The sequence below is a fragment of the Pantherophis guttatus genome, chromosome 2, assembly GCF_059756535.1.
Source record: "Pantherophis guttatus breed Tessera chromosome 2, ASM5975653v1, whole genome shotgun sequence".
In the NCBI taxonomy this organism is placed as follows: Eukaryota; Metazoa; Chordata; class Lepidosauria; order Squamata; family Colubridae; genus Pantherophis; species Pantherophis guttatus.
The window spans coordinates 34,971,245-34,985,713 of NC_142064.1; the positions used below are offsets into that span (position 1 = coordinate 34,971,245).

Sequence of the window (14,469 nt, forward strand, 5' to 3'; positions counted from 1 at the left end):
ATCTTTTTTGATTTGTTTTAACAATTTGGTATAATTATCTTCTTTAATTGTAGTTGCTTTTGCTGTCAACCAAATACCTAGGTATTTTATTCTCTTTACTATTTGAAGTCCTAATTCTTGTTCTAATTTCAACTGTTGTGTTTGGGTCATATTCTTCGTCAATACTTTCGTCTTCTGCTTATTTATTTTGAGGCCCGCAACTTCCCCGTATTCCTCTATCATTGTCATCAACCTGGTTCCAGATCGTATTGGGCCAAGCACCTGAATTTTGACTGGGGGAATGCTGCAAAGGTTGTAAGTGTGAAAAATGGTCATTTTTTTCAGTGTCGTCATAACTTCCAACGGTCACTAAATGAATTATTGTAAATCAAGAACTGCCTGTATTAGAAAACTTTAGGATATGGTTTGGGCATTGGAAAAGCAGTAGCATTACCTCAATGTACATTTATGGCAGAATGAATGAATGATCTTTTTTTAATTTAACTTGTGGCATATTTTCAATACAGTTTTGGGAGCTAGTTACTGAATTACGAATTAATAGGAAATCATAAACACAAAGACCATTTGCACATTTATTAATTGAGTGTAATTCAATTTTCAAAAATAAAATGTAAAATAGCTCTGCCCATCAACATTTGTACAGCTTTAATAGAGCAAAAAATTACAAAGTAATAGATTTGAATATGTATGTGTATTTAACATACATGTATATATGTATACGCATTTATATAAAAATAATATACGACAATAGTTCTTCATTTACTCAACAAGTGTAGATCTAAGGTTTATTGACTTTTGATTTTATTGTGTCTTAAAATCTATGCACACAAGTTCTCAGCATTTAACCTAGAACCCAGGAAAGTACTATGCCCATAAAAAAAGAGACTATGCAAACAGCGTCTTGGCCTTTTTGAAATTATGTGAAATCACAAAGAAAGAATTGTTCCATGGCTCCCATTGGTGCATTTTTTTTCATTACTCTGTATGCCTCCCAAATTGTTTCTGATGCTCAATATAATATAGTGCTGATGTGGCGGGAGAAAAACCCGCCACATCAGAGACTGATGAGAGACTGCCTGGATTGTTCTGGCTCAGAGAACAATCTTACAGAGTGATTTGGACACAAAAAGGAATGGTGTGTTGCCGTACCTCTCAGGGCAGCCAACCTCTGTGTAAAAATGTAGCAACATGATCCTACAAAATAGGTCTTAGGAAAGACAAGATCTCATTAAAGTTTAACAGCATTTTACAAATTTGTGTTCCATTTTTGCCTTAAATAAAGATGTATGTACGTACAGACATACTACTTACAGTCTCCCAAAGTTTTCTCCATTTACTGCAATTCTTATAGTGACAGATTTTATGTTAATAAAACAGACTGATAAAGAGTGTTCATGTCCTCACAGCAGTATTTTATAAAATGGAGGCACATATACCAGAAACACCAAAAATGTTTCTATGCTAGTAATTTTCGATAGAGACTGTTATCAATTGTACTGATGCCAGTAGCCCTTTGGCTTGTTCTGCTGCCCAGAGGATTATCCGAAGTAAGGCTGCAGAGTTCAGAGTCCTTTCTGCAACATAATAAATTTCTCAACTGACGCTGACATTCAGAGGAAGCGTAATAATAGATCAAAGGGTCAATACAACAACTTACACTGCTAATGCAGACACAGAGGAGATAAGCAAAATATATATTACCCCTGTAATTGCTGTAAGCAAAATGTGCATAATGAACTAGCAAGAGAAGATTTGTTGGGCCAAAACATATAATAAAAATGGATAAAACAGCCACAGACAACAATAAAGCTCGTGTCCTTTTACCCGATTTTACAGCGATGTTTGAAGAGCTAAGGCACCAGATGATACAAGCATAGCAAACGGTGCAAACAATCAATGGCACAAAAAAGAAAAAAGAAAAGAAAATAGTGAAAAAGATACGGTAATACCCTTGGAGGTCACTTTCATCCAGTACATCATGACAAGTTGTTATGTTTAGAGGAAGTATGTTCCTTGTTTGCTCAGTGATAAACAAAGGAACCACTCCAGCAATAGATACGAGCCAGATGGCAAAACAAACCACAGAGGCACGCCTTAGGGTGCGCCAGGACAGAGATTGCATTGGATACACCACAGCCAAGAAACGATCGATGCTGATCACTGTCATCAGCAGAATAGAGCAGTACATGTTGCAGTAAAATGTTGCAGTGACAAAGCGGCACATTGCAGATCCAAAAGGCCAATGGTTTCCAGAAAAATGATAGACAATCCTAAATGGAAGCACACTTGCAAAAAGTATGTCTGCAAAAGCCAAATTGAGCATGTACATTACAGCTGGCTTCTTCACCTTCATTTTGAGCAAAAACAGAAAAATTGCTGTGATGTTCAGAGGAAGACTCAAGGACACAACGAGAGTATAGACTCCTGGAACGAAATAGGTCAGCCATCCACTACGTAGGTAGTCTTCCAGATCTTTCATTAGAACATATTTTGGAAGGTTCCGTATTCTGCTTTGACTGCTAGATGCTGACCCAATTTCCAAATCGTTTTCAGCATCGTTATCAAAAAGTGGAATTGGTTCATATTCTTCTTCCTGTATTCTCCTGGGAAAGGATCTTGGATTTCCCCGAGTGTCATTCATGGAAAAAGATCCTAAAAAGAAAAAAAATATGGTATTAGGCAATTATATATTAATCTTTTAGAGTTTAACAATGTATTTAATTTTGCTAGCATTAGGTTTTTCAGTTCTCATATGTCATACCTGATCAGCATAGTGCCATTGTAAGCAAAACATTTCCAGCATGACATCATTACAGTACTGTATTTTCTACCTTTTTTACATTTTTAGTTTATATTTGTGTCTGTGTGTGTGTGTGTGTGTGTGTAATAGTCATATATTTTATTGTAGCTGAATACTAATTAGATATATCAAATTATTTAAACAAAAATTTCAATTTAAATAGAAATCCCAGAAGGTATGATGAGGGCAAGATTTTCCATCAATGGGAACTCACCCTGAGGCTCCACAGGCTGCCAGTCCCTCAACAGCAAATTCAGACTGGATGTCTCCCGTGGAACCATTACTGTGAAATGAATTGGCTGAACTGTCTAAAGAAGCAGATTGTGTGGGATTTGAAGCTGCGCAAACAACATTCATGGAGACATCTAAAGAAAAATCCCCCCCTCTAAAGAAGATGCTAATCAGCTGACGGTCATTATCTCCTTCAGATCTATTATTCTCTTACTTCTAGAAGAGAAGAATTGCTGTCTGATTTTATTTTAAATTTATGCATCTAGTTAGGAGTATGTGATCTAAAAAAGTAAAACCCACAAAAACACCAATTGTTTTTTCACTTTTTTTCACTGATTTGGCGTCTTTTGTTACTAATTGCAGTCACTTTGAGATAAGTGTAAAATTTCAATGAAAAAGTGTTCTATCACTTTTGGTAGAAATGTTAACAGTTATTATATAATAAGATATAATAATACCGTTTCCCCAAAATAAGACCTATCTTGAAAATAAGCCTTAGCATGTTTTTATGCATGCGCCTAACATAAGCCCTACCTCCAAAATAAGCCCTTAAATGCCTTTGCAGCTGGCTGCCTGCCCATTCTGCCTGGTTGCTCGTGGTGCCAACACGAGGTGAGGAGTTGCCTCACACCGACTTATCTCAGGCCTCCCCATCCAGGCCCCAACAACTGCCTTGTGGTGACAGCACCAGCAACCATATGCAGCAGGAGCCCATGTGACCGCTGGCCCACTTTTTCTGCTTGTTCCTGGCTGCAATGGAGCAGGAGGCCAAGCGATGCCAGTGCCATGGCCAGGAGGCGAGACAGGTGTCAGGGCATGGATGGCCTGGCTGCAAGGGCCCTGAGATAAGCCTGTGCAGGGCGTGTGGGGCAGTTGCAACCCTCACCTCACAGAGGCAGCATTGGCACCTCATATGGCCTCCTGCTTCTGCAAGCAGAAGTGGGCCTCCTGTACATGGGGAAAAAATAAGACACCCTCCCAAAATAAGCCCTAGTGCTTATTTGGGAGTCCAAAAGAAAATAAGCCCTAGTCTTATTTTTGGGGAAACATGGAACATAACAATATAATAAGACTTTAGAACGGAAGTACAGTATCTTCTTTATGAGATAAAATTTAGAGTGGGATGAAAGTTTAGAAATATGCAAGTATCTGAAAAAATAATGATGATTGGGTTGAGAGTTTGAAATGCTGTTTATAATATTTATCATTGTCATAAAGGTATGTTACATGCTGCTTAGACTTGTATTGCTTGAAACTATATAAGACCATGAAAAAATAAACAAAAAATAATTGAATCCTTAAAAAGGATCTGCATGTTTATTAACCCAGCACTTATCAAACTACTAAACAGCCACTAAAGGCAAGTTTGGTCTTAAAAAGTGGCTTTGATGTTACCAGTTGCATGAATCTTTGCCAGCCTCCAAATACTGTTTACTATACTGCTGGATTCAGGAGGTAGACTGTATTTTGGTCAGTCAGCATTAATGATTCTTGCTTATGTGAATGTGGGTTGCTGGAGGGGCTGTGTGATGGTCTTTTTGTTTTGTCCTACATTTTTAGCATCTCTTAGATGGTGTGTAAATGTGGTTTATCTCTATATATCTATTGATGGCCAATTTGTTTAAATGTCAAGTTTTCAGGAACATTTTTGGATTTGCCTTGGTCTAAAATGCTAATACTTGCCCATTGTCTCTGTGTTGTGAAATTAAGGAGTTTTTGTCAAGTCTTTTGACTGCTGTGTTCTTAGTGGTGTTGGATGCACTGCTAGTCTTCTACCTGCCTGTCCTACCTAGTGACTGTTGCAGTCCTTGCTATGGATGAACCCATTTTTTGTTCTTCTTGGGTCATTATGTCTTATTGGTTGGGAGGCCATTAGATGGTTTGTGTGCTATAGTGATGCTGTGTAGTTGTCATTGTCATAATGGTATGTTACATGCTGCTTAGAGTCATATTGCTTGAAACAGTAGAAGACAATGAAAAAAATGTTTCTGAGAAGTTTTTGATACATGGGAATGTTATCCTTTCCCTATGTTATACTTGATGTGTTTTAGTGAGTTGTATGCACTTTTTGATAAAGTTGCATGGGTATCCGTTTTGTTGGAAGATGTTATATAGGTGGTCTGTTTCTCCTTTCTGGCATGCTGACTTGCTGAAGTGTATTTATGTTTATCTGAATAAAGTTCTTACATAGCTCCACATGGGAAGTTGTGTTGTTATTTTGGTACTCAAAAAAAAATGTGGGTGGGGTTCCAATAGCTTGGGTTTCTAGTTTGACATCATTTCCTCCACTGCTGCTGATATCCTGCAGGGGAAGTGTGTTGTTATTTTCTTCTTTTGTAAATGTTATTCCTTTGAAAGTGTTGTTGATTGCTTCATCTGTCTTGTCTAGCTGTACCTTTTTTATTATGACAAAGGTGTAATCTATATTCTGGTTCCATACTTTTTAAAAATACAACACAATTATTAAAAATCACAATGGGTAATTTCAGGGAACTAAAGTTATTCCCATTGCCTTTTGGATATTATCCTGTTTATACAACAGGACAGAAGTGGTGTTTTCCTTTTTTTTCTTTTCCACCTGCTTTGTATGGGTAGCTCCATCTTGTTTGTGTGCATTTTAAAATCTGGATCCTCCGTTTCCTATCTTTCTATTACAGTCATACGTTCTTAAAGGCAAATGGGTGAGATGGGCAACAATGTTGTTGTTAGTTGCAAAGTTGTGTCTGACCCATTGTGACCCCATGGACAATGTTCCTCTAGGCCTTCCTGTCCTCTACCATCCCCCGGAGACTATTTAAGCTCACGCCGACTGCTTCAGTGACTCCATCCAGCCACCTCATTCTCTGCCATCCCCTTCTTCTTTTGCCCTCAATCATTCCCAGCATTAGGCTCTTCTCCAGTGAGTCCTTCCCTCTCATTAAGTGGCCAAAATATTTCAGTTTCATCTTCAGGATCTGGTCTTCTAAAGAGCAGTCAGGGTTGATTTCCTCTAGGACTGACTGGTTTGATCACCTTGCAGTCCAAGGGACTTGCAGGAGTCTTCTCCAGCACCATAGTTTAAAGGTCTCAATTCTTTGACGCTCAGCCTTCCTTATGGTCCAACTTTCACAGCCATGCAACTGGGAAAACCATAGCCTTGACTATATGCACTTTTGTTGGCAGGGTGATGTCTCTGCTTTTTAGTATGCTGTCTAACTTTGGGCAACAATGAACTCAATAATAATAATAATAATAATAATAATAATAATAATAATAATAATAATAATAATAATAATAATAATAATAATTTAAGAAAGTTTTGAAATCTATTTGTTTAATAAACCAGATTGACTGGTGGACATGATAATGAGTAAGAGGCTAAGAATGGTAATAATGTTGTTTTAATGTAAATCTTATTAGTACGTTTAGATGGTAGGTATGCTTACCTTTTTATAATTCCAGAGCATTCTTTTAATTCTCAGCATAAATACATTATAATACATATTGATTTTATTCTTTTTATGTAACGTTCATTGCTGCTTGATTTTTGTTAATTTTTATTGTGGTCGAATTATCTCCCAATGGGTAATATTTCATAAAATTTTGGAGGAGGGGGTTGTTTGTTATGATTGAAAACATTTTCTAGTCTATTTTTCTATTCAGAAATAGAGATAACTAACTTCTTAGTGGCATAACACAGTATCATTTGTTTATTTAAAGGAACTGAAGAAGGAGGGAGTTATGAAGTTTGCATAACTTGAATCTGCCTGGGATTGTTATTCTATGCTCTACAATCTGACTTTAAGGAGTTCAAATCTTGATCTTCTATTCACATTGTTCAGTCTTTTTTTTTCTCCCTGGAGATTAAATATATCCCATTCTTTCAGTCTCTCTTATACAATAAATTTTCCAGTCCACTGAAGTCAACTGACTGGGTACAGGAGGGAGCTATTCACTCGTCTTCTTTAAATCCTAGTTTCAAATGATTTGTTACAGCAGATTACGCTATAACAAACACATGGCAGCATAAATATAAAATTTTAGTTTGTTAAAGAAATCATATGCTCTTATACTTGTTAAGCTAAATAATTCCTTTTTCTGCTAGAAAAAAAACCTAATTCAGCTAATATTTAAAAGTGTCTTTTCTTTTACAACATATATTATTTTGCTTTCTGTCTGCTTATCTCCCATCAATTTAATGAGATTCAAGAAAACTGAAAGTTCCATAGTATTTCACCACTTGATAATTCAATAGCTTTGAAACAAAACTCAAAATATAAGAAAAGTCATGTTAGGTTATACCACATATCCAATCTTTGCTCAATGTCTGCTCTTAATAATGAATCAAATTGATGATTCTGCCTATGTGACTTGAACATCTAGACTAGAGCAAGTCTCCTGAATGCCCTATCGTCACAGGAGTTTATTGGATGTGTTCCAGTTTCCTTTTCAATAGTAATCCTCATTCTTTAGACTATAATTCCTCTGAAGGTTGAATTGCCCAACATTTGCATTTTGTAAGCCTATGAAGACCATCCCATTCTGATGTGCTTTTACCTTGGATGGTTCTGGGTGACCATAAATTACTGTTCGATGATTAAGTACGTTTTTGGATTTGGTATTTCTGGGGGAGTATATCTTGCCTAATTAACAATTGAGTCAATTTGTAAATATTATAAATGAATAAACCACATGTCTGTTTCAAGCATTCCCTTAGTCACATCCCCAAGACTAGAAATACATTTGAAAACTGAAGTAATAAATTTCCATGATTATTACTGATCAATAACCTTATACTCCAACAATATGTCTAATTCTTATTTAAATTGTTTAAGTTAATTAATTTTACTAATTCCATTATTAATTCCAGTTTAATAATATGTTTAGGTTAACTTCCTTTCGTTGACCTCAAGTTCTAATATTATCACAGAGGGAGAAAACACCAAGATTGATTTTATAGACCCATAGAACTGAAGTCACATTGATTCATAGCAAAGATCAGATTCGATAAAGTATTTTGCTTTGCAGGAGGATCCATCCAGAATCACTCTCTCTCTCAAGCAGCTTACTCTAAACCCTCATTCTGCAAACTAATTGGGATCCCAAACTCCCTTCTTGCCCAAAAGTTTGTGCTGCCCAAAGAAAATGGGAGTTGTAGTCCAAGGCATCCAGGAAGTGGTGGGAAGGAAACGCTGCTGGCAAAAACCGAACTGAAGAAGAGGTGAGGAGCAGCCACAATAAAGACAATTCAAAAGAAGTGAGGAAGCCACAACAAAGCCACAACTGAAAACGCCGCTCTTCAGAGCAGACTTCCAAGTTTCTGTCGAAAGCAAGCGCAGTGGGATAGATTAAAAAAACAAAACCCAAATTGAAATGTCAGTGGTATTTCTAAATCAGCCAAGTGTGTGTGTGTGTGTGTGTGTGTGTATGTAATGTATATGTATATATATGTATATATATACATATATATATACATATATATACATACATGTACATATATATAATGAGTGCTTGATGAGTGTATTTAGTCACGGAAGGGAGCGAAGGCGGTTCGGGGAGTGGAAAATCCACCCTTTTGCTTGCCAGGCAAAGTTCAAAGCATCAGGTGAGGCACAAGCCCGGACGACTTCGCCTTTTATCAATCCCGAGGCGTTTTCATATCAAAGGACGTTCATTTCCAGGAAGGGTGGGGGGATATTTATTGCCTGGCATCCAGAACTTGCTCCTTGGGGAGAACTCAGCGCAGGGTCCCCGTTCGTGCTCGAAAAGATGGCTGAAGTGCCCCCCGCCCCGCCGCGACCACCCTAAATCCCACGCTTTCCATCTGGCAGGAACGTCCCCCCCCCCCCCCACCGCCTCAGCCTTACCATTTCGCGGCGAGGAGAAGCCGTGCAAGGGAAGCGCCAGCACCGCGATCCAGCCCAGGGCGACCAGGACGAGCGGCTGCCCCATGGCCGCCTTTGCCGGCGAGGACCGAGGGAACAGCCGCGCGCAGAGAAGCTCCTTCTGCCTTGTGGGAAAACGAAAGGAAAGGAAGCGCGTCGCCTTGTGAGGCCGAGGGAGGTCCCCCTAAAACCCCCGCCCCAAACCGGCTGGAGACATGCTGCTCCTCTTCCCTCGCCCTCGGCCGCCCCGAGCGTCTTCCCTCTCAAGGAGAGAGTTGAGCGGGGGAAGAGAGCATTCCTTCTTTTGGCAATGCAAAGCAATGAAGACATAATGTACTAATTTTTTTTTGTTTTTTTGTTTTAAACCACAGACTTTTGGCAGGATGATATTTGCATCCAAAAAGTTTGACATGCGTGTTGCTAACAGGAAAATAAAATGAAATAAACAAACCTGCTAATGTTTGGGAGGGGGTGGGGATATTTCGCAATAGGAAAACTACCTCAGTGCTATCCATGACTCCTCTCAAATGTTAATACACAAAGTCCAACAACTACACTTGTGTGTGAAGCAAAAAATATTGTTTATGTGTAATGTTTATGTTAATATTCAGTGGAGTTCCTGTTACAATTGCTCTAGACAGCTATTACACCAATTGCAACACTGAATAGAATCTGTGTTTAAACTAACACAGGCAGAGATTTAAGACTGGTAGCACAAGTTGCCTTCTGTAACTTTTAGTGTATCTGTTGATGAAACATATTAAATAATTGCACTTGGTCATTTATTCCATGTAAATTTCCTTTATCTTGAATCCAAATGTATTTAAAATGCTACAATGCCCACATTGGGAAAGTTTCTGTACCTCTCTCAACATTATACAAGTCCCTTAATATCTGGCTGTGTTGTCAGGCCAGGGGGTCCCAGGGAACCAGGGAGATTTTGCAATGGTTCTCTATTGGGGTTAATATCACCCTCTCCTGTTTTTGTGCTTATATATAAATTTTTTCTTTAAATTGTGATTGTTCTTAATGCATTTATTCTTTTTTAATTTAGTATTCTACACCACACAGTCACTTTCATGGGAGATGGACAGCTAAACAAATATAAGTAAATAAAATAATAAATTAATTAAATATAATTTAATTAAATTATATTTAAAGTATATAATTAAAGTATATAATTAAAATGTAATTTTGGCTCTTTCATTCCTAAATTCCAGCAAAATTTCAACGGATTTGCTATAGATTTGCCAACATTCCAATGGACTGTTAATAATGAATGTAAAATAGTTTTTAAATGTTAGGGTAATGTATAATCAAACTCTTTGGTTTTCCAGTGGTCAACTTGATGCCTCTGAAAACCTACAAATGATGTCAGAACAAAAGGCTTGTTATCTTCTCTCTTTATTGTTCTCAGAAACTGAGTTAATGCATATGGCCTCTCAACTCTGAGGCTTTCCTTTACTGGATCCAAAATAAAACCACAATCATACAGACGGTCCTCAGGCTATCACCATTTTTTCAATGACTGCTCAAAGTTATGATGGCACTAAAAAAAATGGACTTATGACCAGTCATCACACTTATGACCACTGAAGCATCCCTGGGTTACCTGATCAAAATTCAGGCACTTGGTGATTGTCCTGTATTTATGATCACTGCAGCTATCTTAAAACACATTTTCCTGCATTGTGCACACTGCCTCCACTTCACTTCCTGCCACCACTTATCTCCCCCTCTATCTCTACCTTTTGGTTGCCTTGCACACTGTCACATCCTGTTTTATGGCTTGTGTCAACAAACTGTAAAAATCTTTCTACAATTTCATACTGGTTTTCATATGGTATTAGGTAAAGGTAAAGGTTCCCCTCACACATATGTGCTAGTAGTTCCCGACTCTACGGGGCGGTGCTCATCTCCATTTCAAAGCCTAAGAGCCATCGCTGTCCGAAGATGTCTTTGTGGTCATGTGGCCGGCATGACTAAACACCAAAGGTGCACGGAACGCTGTTACCTTCCCACCAAAGGTGGTCCCTATTTTTCTACTTGCATTTTTTACATGCTTTCGAACTGCTAGGTTGGCAGAAGCTGGGACAAGTAATGGGAGCTCACCACGTTATGCAGCACTAGGGATTTGAATTGCTGAACTGCCAACCTTTTGATCAACAAGCTCAGTGTCTTAGCCACTGAGCCACCGTATCCCTGCTCATATGGTAATTACATAACGCAAAAGGAATATTTGTTCAACATGGGATGAATCTGGCATGGAATCAACAATAAGAGCAAAGTACTTTGCAGTCTTCCTGTCCAACATGTGTTGCTTTACAAGTGAGGAACATTCAACAATTAACTAGTTTTGGGAATTGGCACTGAGATAATATACTTAAGTCGTTCTCCTTTTTCTTGTGACTCTTTAACTTGCAACAGATGTTCTTTTAGAATTGGATCTCAATGAGACTACTCTATGACTCCCAGAAAATTTCCATTGTCTTTCTCAACAATGTGCTGGGAACTGCCACGCAAAACAAGCCTGCATTCACCAAGGAATAGTACAATATTCGTTTCAAAATGTTGTACCACTTGACAGATTCTGCTTCAATTGATGCCTCCAATAGACTGCCAATGCCCTTGCCAATGCCACATTTATTTTAATTATTTTTTGAGCCATTTTCTTTTTCTAATTTTTTATCACTGTTTACCTTTTAACTTGGCATCTTTTTTTAAAAAAAATCAATAAAGTTATAGTAATGGAAAATCTGGGTTACTGCCTTGTAGTCAATGCATCTTCTATCAAAGCCACTGAAAAATTTAAAAGGAATAGTCCATTGTTGGAAATGGAGGGAGAAACTCTTTAATTTACTTGCATAAGCAGGCCCAGCAGTATTATTTCAGTTATTGAGTCCTCCCAACTAGATATAAAAGAACTACAGTTATTGAAAGAAAACTAAAAATTAACTAGATTATGATTTATTGCATTTTATTTGTGAATTTTTTTGTTTTCTTACAAAAAAGACAGGCACAATTTATTTAAAATACCTCAAATACACTGCAAAAAACAGATCACTATTCCAATTACTTCTTTACACTTAAATTAAAAGGCTGTGTATAGATTTTATTGAGGCAGTAGTGCATTTTTAATAGGAATGAATTGCAAAATATATATTTTATACAGTAAATGTTAAATTTATTATTACTTATAAAACTTTGAATTGTACAATAATTCATTTTACAATTGACAGGCTTCTGGAAAAATAGCACTTAAGAAATATTTGCCAAAGCTATTCTTTAGAGACTCATATTAGAAATTATTTTTCCTATGAATAATAAGGAAAACTGTACTTGATACTGATTTACACATATATAATTTTACTGAGGTAAGATTTCTATATATGCTGTTCAAATGTCCATATGTTTAAAATCAGACATACAGTGTTTGGATGTCACTTGATCTTATCTTTTTAAATTGAGTACCAACACCACAGAAATCAGGAAGTGTTTTAAGCTGATTCGTAGTTTCTTATTTTATTATTATCAAAGGATGAAAAAGGCACACAAGTAATTTCCTCTGGGCTGCCTTGAAGAAAGATCTGTTGTATAATAGATTTAAATATTTAAGCTACAGCCAGAACTGGGACTTGATTGGAACAAAATGTAGTGAATCATTTTCCGTAGAATTTCTTGTTCAGCAGAAAAATCAGGAGGTTTACATTCACTTTAGCTTTCTCAAACATTTTCATTACAGAAACACCTTCATATTGCATTTGAAGCAAGTCCTGCAGCAAGGAAGAAAAGTGAAAGTATTTTCAAATTGAAATCGGAATTAGCAATGCTTATAAGTTAAACATGAAGACAAGCAAAATGTGAAAACAGCCCTCCCTAGCATTTTTCCTAATGCTAGATCAGGGCTGTCAAACTCCCGGTCCGTGGGCCAGATGCGTCATGTGCTGGCCATGCCCACACCCAGTTTAGCAAAAGGGGGAAAAGTCCTGATATGTCACGTGATACCGGGAGTTTGACATCCCTGTGCTAGATGGACCTAAATTCAATCTTGAAAATTAAAACCAAGTCGTCTCAAAGCCATTTATACCATTAATACAATTAAGGCAAACAGAAAACTGTTCACTAGTAAAACATTATATTCTATTTAGACAACTTGATGTGATCCTCTAGAAGTTGAGATACTAGCCAGCCATTATCATGCACTTTTATATAAAATTTATCCTGATGGCAAGCAGTTTGATGAGTCAATCACTATTTGCTTTTGCTACAATAGATGGGAGTTTGTTGCTTCCTTGTTTTCCTTTATTTTGGGGAAGATTAGTGTTCCTGCACTGGGAAAGAAGAGACACAAACCCAACAACAAATGCAAATCCAGTATGATCCAAAAATACTGGCGAAGTATTGCTGAATTGTGACTACTTTAAAAAGGATTATAATCCTGCATTACAAGAAAGCACAAGTATCTCTGTAAGAAAACTGAATACAGATTTATGCAAATTGTCAATAGTTATGTCAGGGTAATTATCTCATCCAGTATTTCTCAACCATGGCAACCTGTAGATGTGTGGACTTCAACTGTCAGAATTCCCTATGATGGGTAGGAATTCTGATAGTTGATATCAACACATCTTAAAGTTGCTGTGGTTGAAAAGCACTGCTCTAATCAGTTCTCCTAATTTGTGGCAGTGTATGTTTTATCACAAAATTTATCAATAATAAATCTGGCAAAAATCCAAGAACTGATCTAGGCGTAACTGTTGGAATTCTGCCTTTTTACTGTTTGAAATGAAGATCCCTTTAATAAGAGTACTACTTTGTAAAGTCCTCCATTTCAAAATAGGTCCTCAGATGCTACCCTAATGCATGCTGAAAGTTATTTTCTTCTTTTTACTCCCACAATATAATTTAGAAAAGCCTCCAATGAAGCACATATGATTAAAAAACACAATTTACCTGAAAATGGAGCTGTACTTTTTCCATCTCCACACCTAAGAATTTAGCTTTAATATCAAAGTCACCCACCTCTTCACCAGGTGTAATTTCAAACATTACATTCTTAAACCTATGAAGAAGAAAAATAATCATTTGTAAGTAGAAATATATTTCACATTAAAATGCTACAGAATTAAAACCAAAACACTTCTGAAAAATGACTCATTTAAATTCTAAAATGAAAAATCCATTTGAATAGATAAATCAGCTATACAACACCTACTGATTAGGCTGAAGTTCATCGATTTCGAGAATAACTCCCTTTTCATATAGTCTTGCTGCTGTGTATTTCAGTGAAATATTCTTCAGTTTGTTTCCACTTTTCTCCTCTTGCTTTCCATTTAATTTAATAGATCTTCGTGAATTTCTGTAAATTGAATCAGATAAACAAATATTTGGCCAGTCACAGAAAAAACATGTTTTTCCTTTTGCTAATAAAGCAAAGATAAAATAAATACGAATGTTTTTAGATTCAAATTTAAAATAGTTTATCAACCTCTATACTGGCGTTCTCTTTTTTTGAGGAGCAAAGGCACTCACAAGTTGTTATTAAAAGGGGAATCTGTGTTAATAAGTTAATGA

General features: G+C 36.9%; 2 protein-coding genes across 7 annotated transcripts in view; both read right to left on the reverse strand.

The window, feature by feature from the left end:
* Positions 1-558: 558 nt before the first annotated feature.
* LOC117679290 (proteinase-activated receptor 1-like) lies at positions 559-9,180 on the reverse strand. Its single transcript, XM_034441094.3, has 2 exons — positions 8,878-9,180; positions 559-2,652 (listed from the first exon to the last, which is right to left on the reverse strand). The coding sequence occupies exons 1-2, from the start codon at positions 8,960-8,962 to the stop codon at positions 1,457-1,459; spliced, it is 1,281 nt and encodes a 426-aa protein (XP_034296985.2). The 5' UTR covers positions 8,963-9,180; the 3' UTR covers positions 559-1,456.
* A 3,210-nt stretch (positions 9,181-12,390) lies between these two features.
* The window catches only part of IQGAP2 (IQ motif containing GTPase activating protein 2), a 127,978-nt gene continuing 125,899 nt past the window's right edge, over positions 12,391-14,469 (reverse strand). For all 6 annotated transcript variants that reach the window (XM_034441098.2, XM_034441095.2, XM_087885771.1 and 3 more), the window contains 3 exons: positions 14,111-14,254; positions 13,849-13,957; positions 12,391-12,668 (listed from right to left, as the gene is read on the reverse strand). In XM_034441098.2, coding sequence (XP_034296989.2) covers positions 12,555-12,668; positions 13,849-13,957; positions 14,111-14,254 — 367 coding nt within the window. In that variant the 3' untranslated portion in view covers positions 12,391-12,554. The remainder of the gene's footprint in view (positions 12,669-13,848; positions 13,958-14,110; positions 14,255-14,469) is intronic.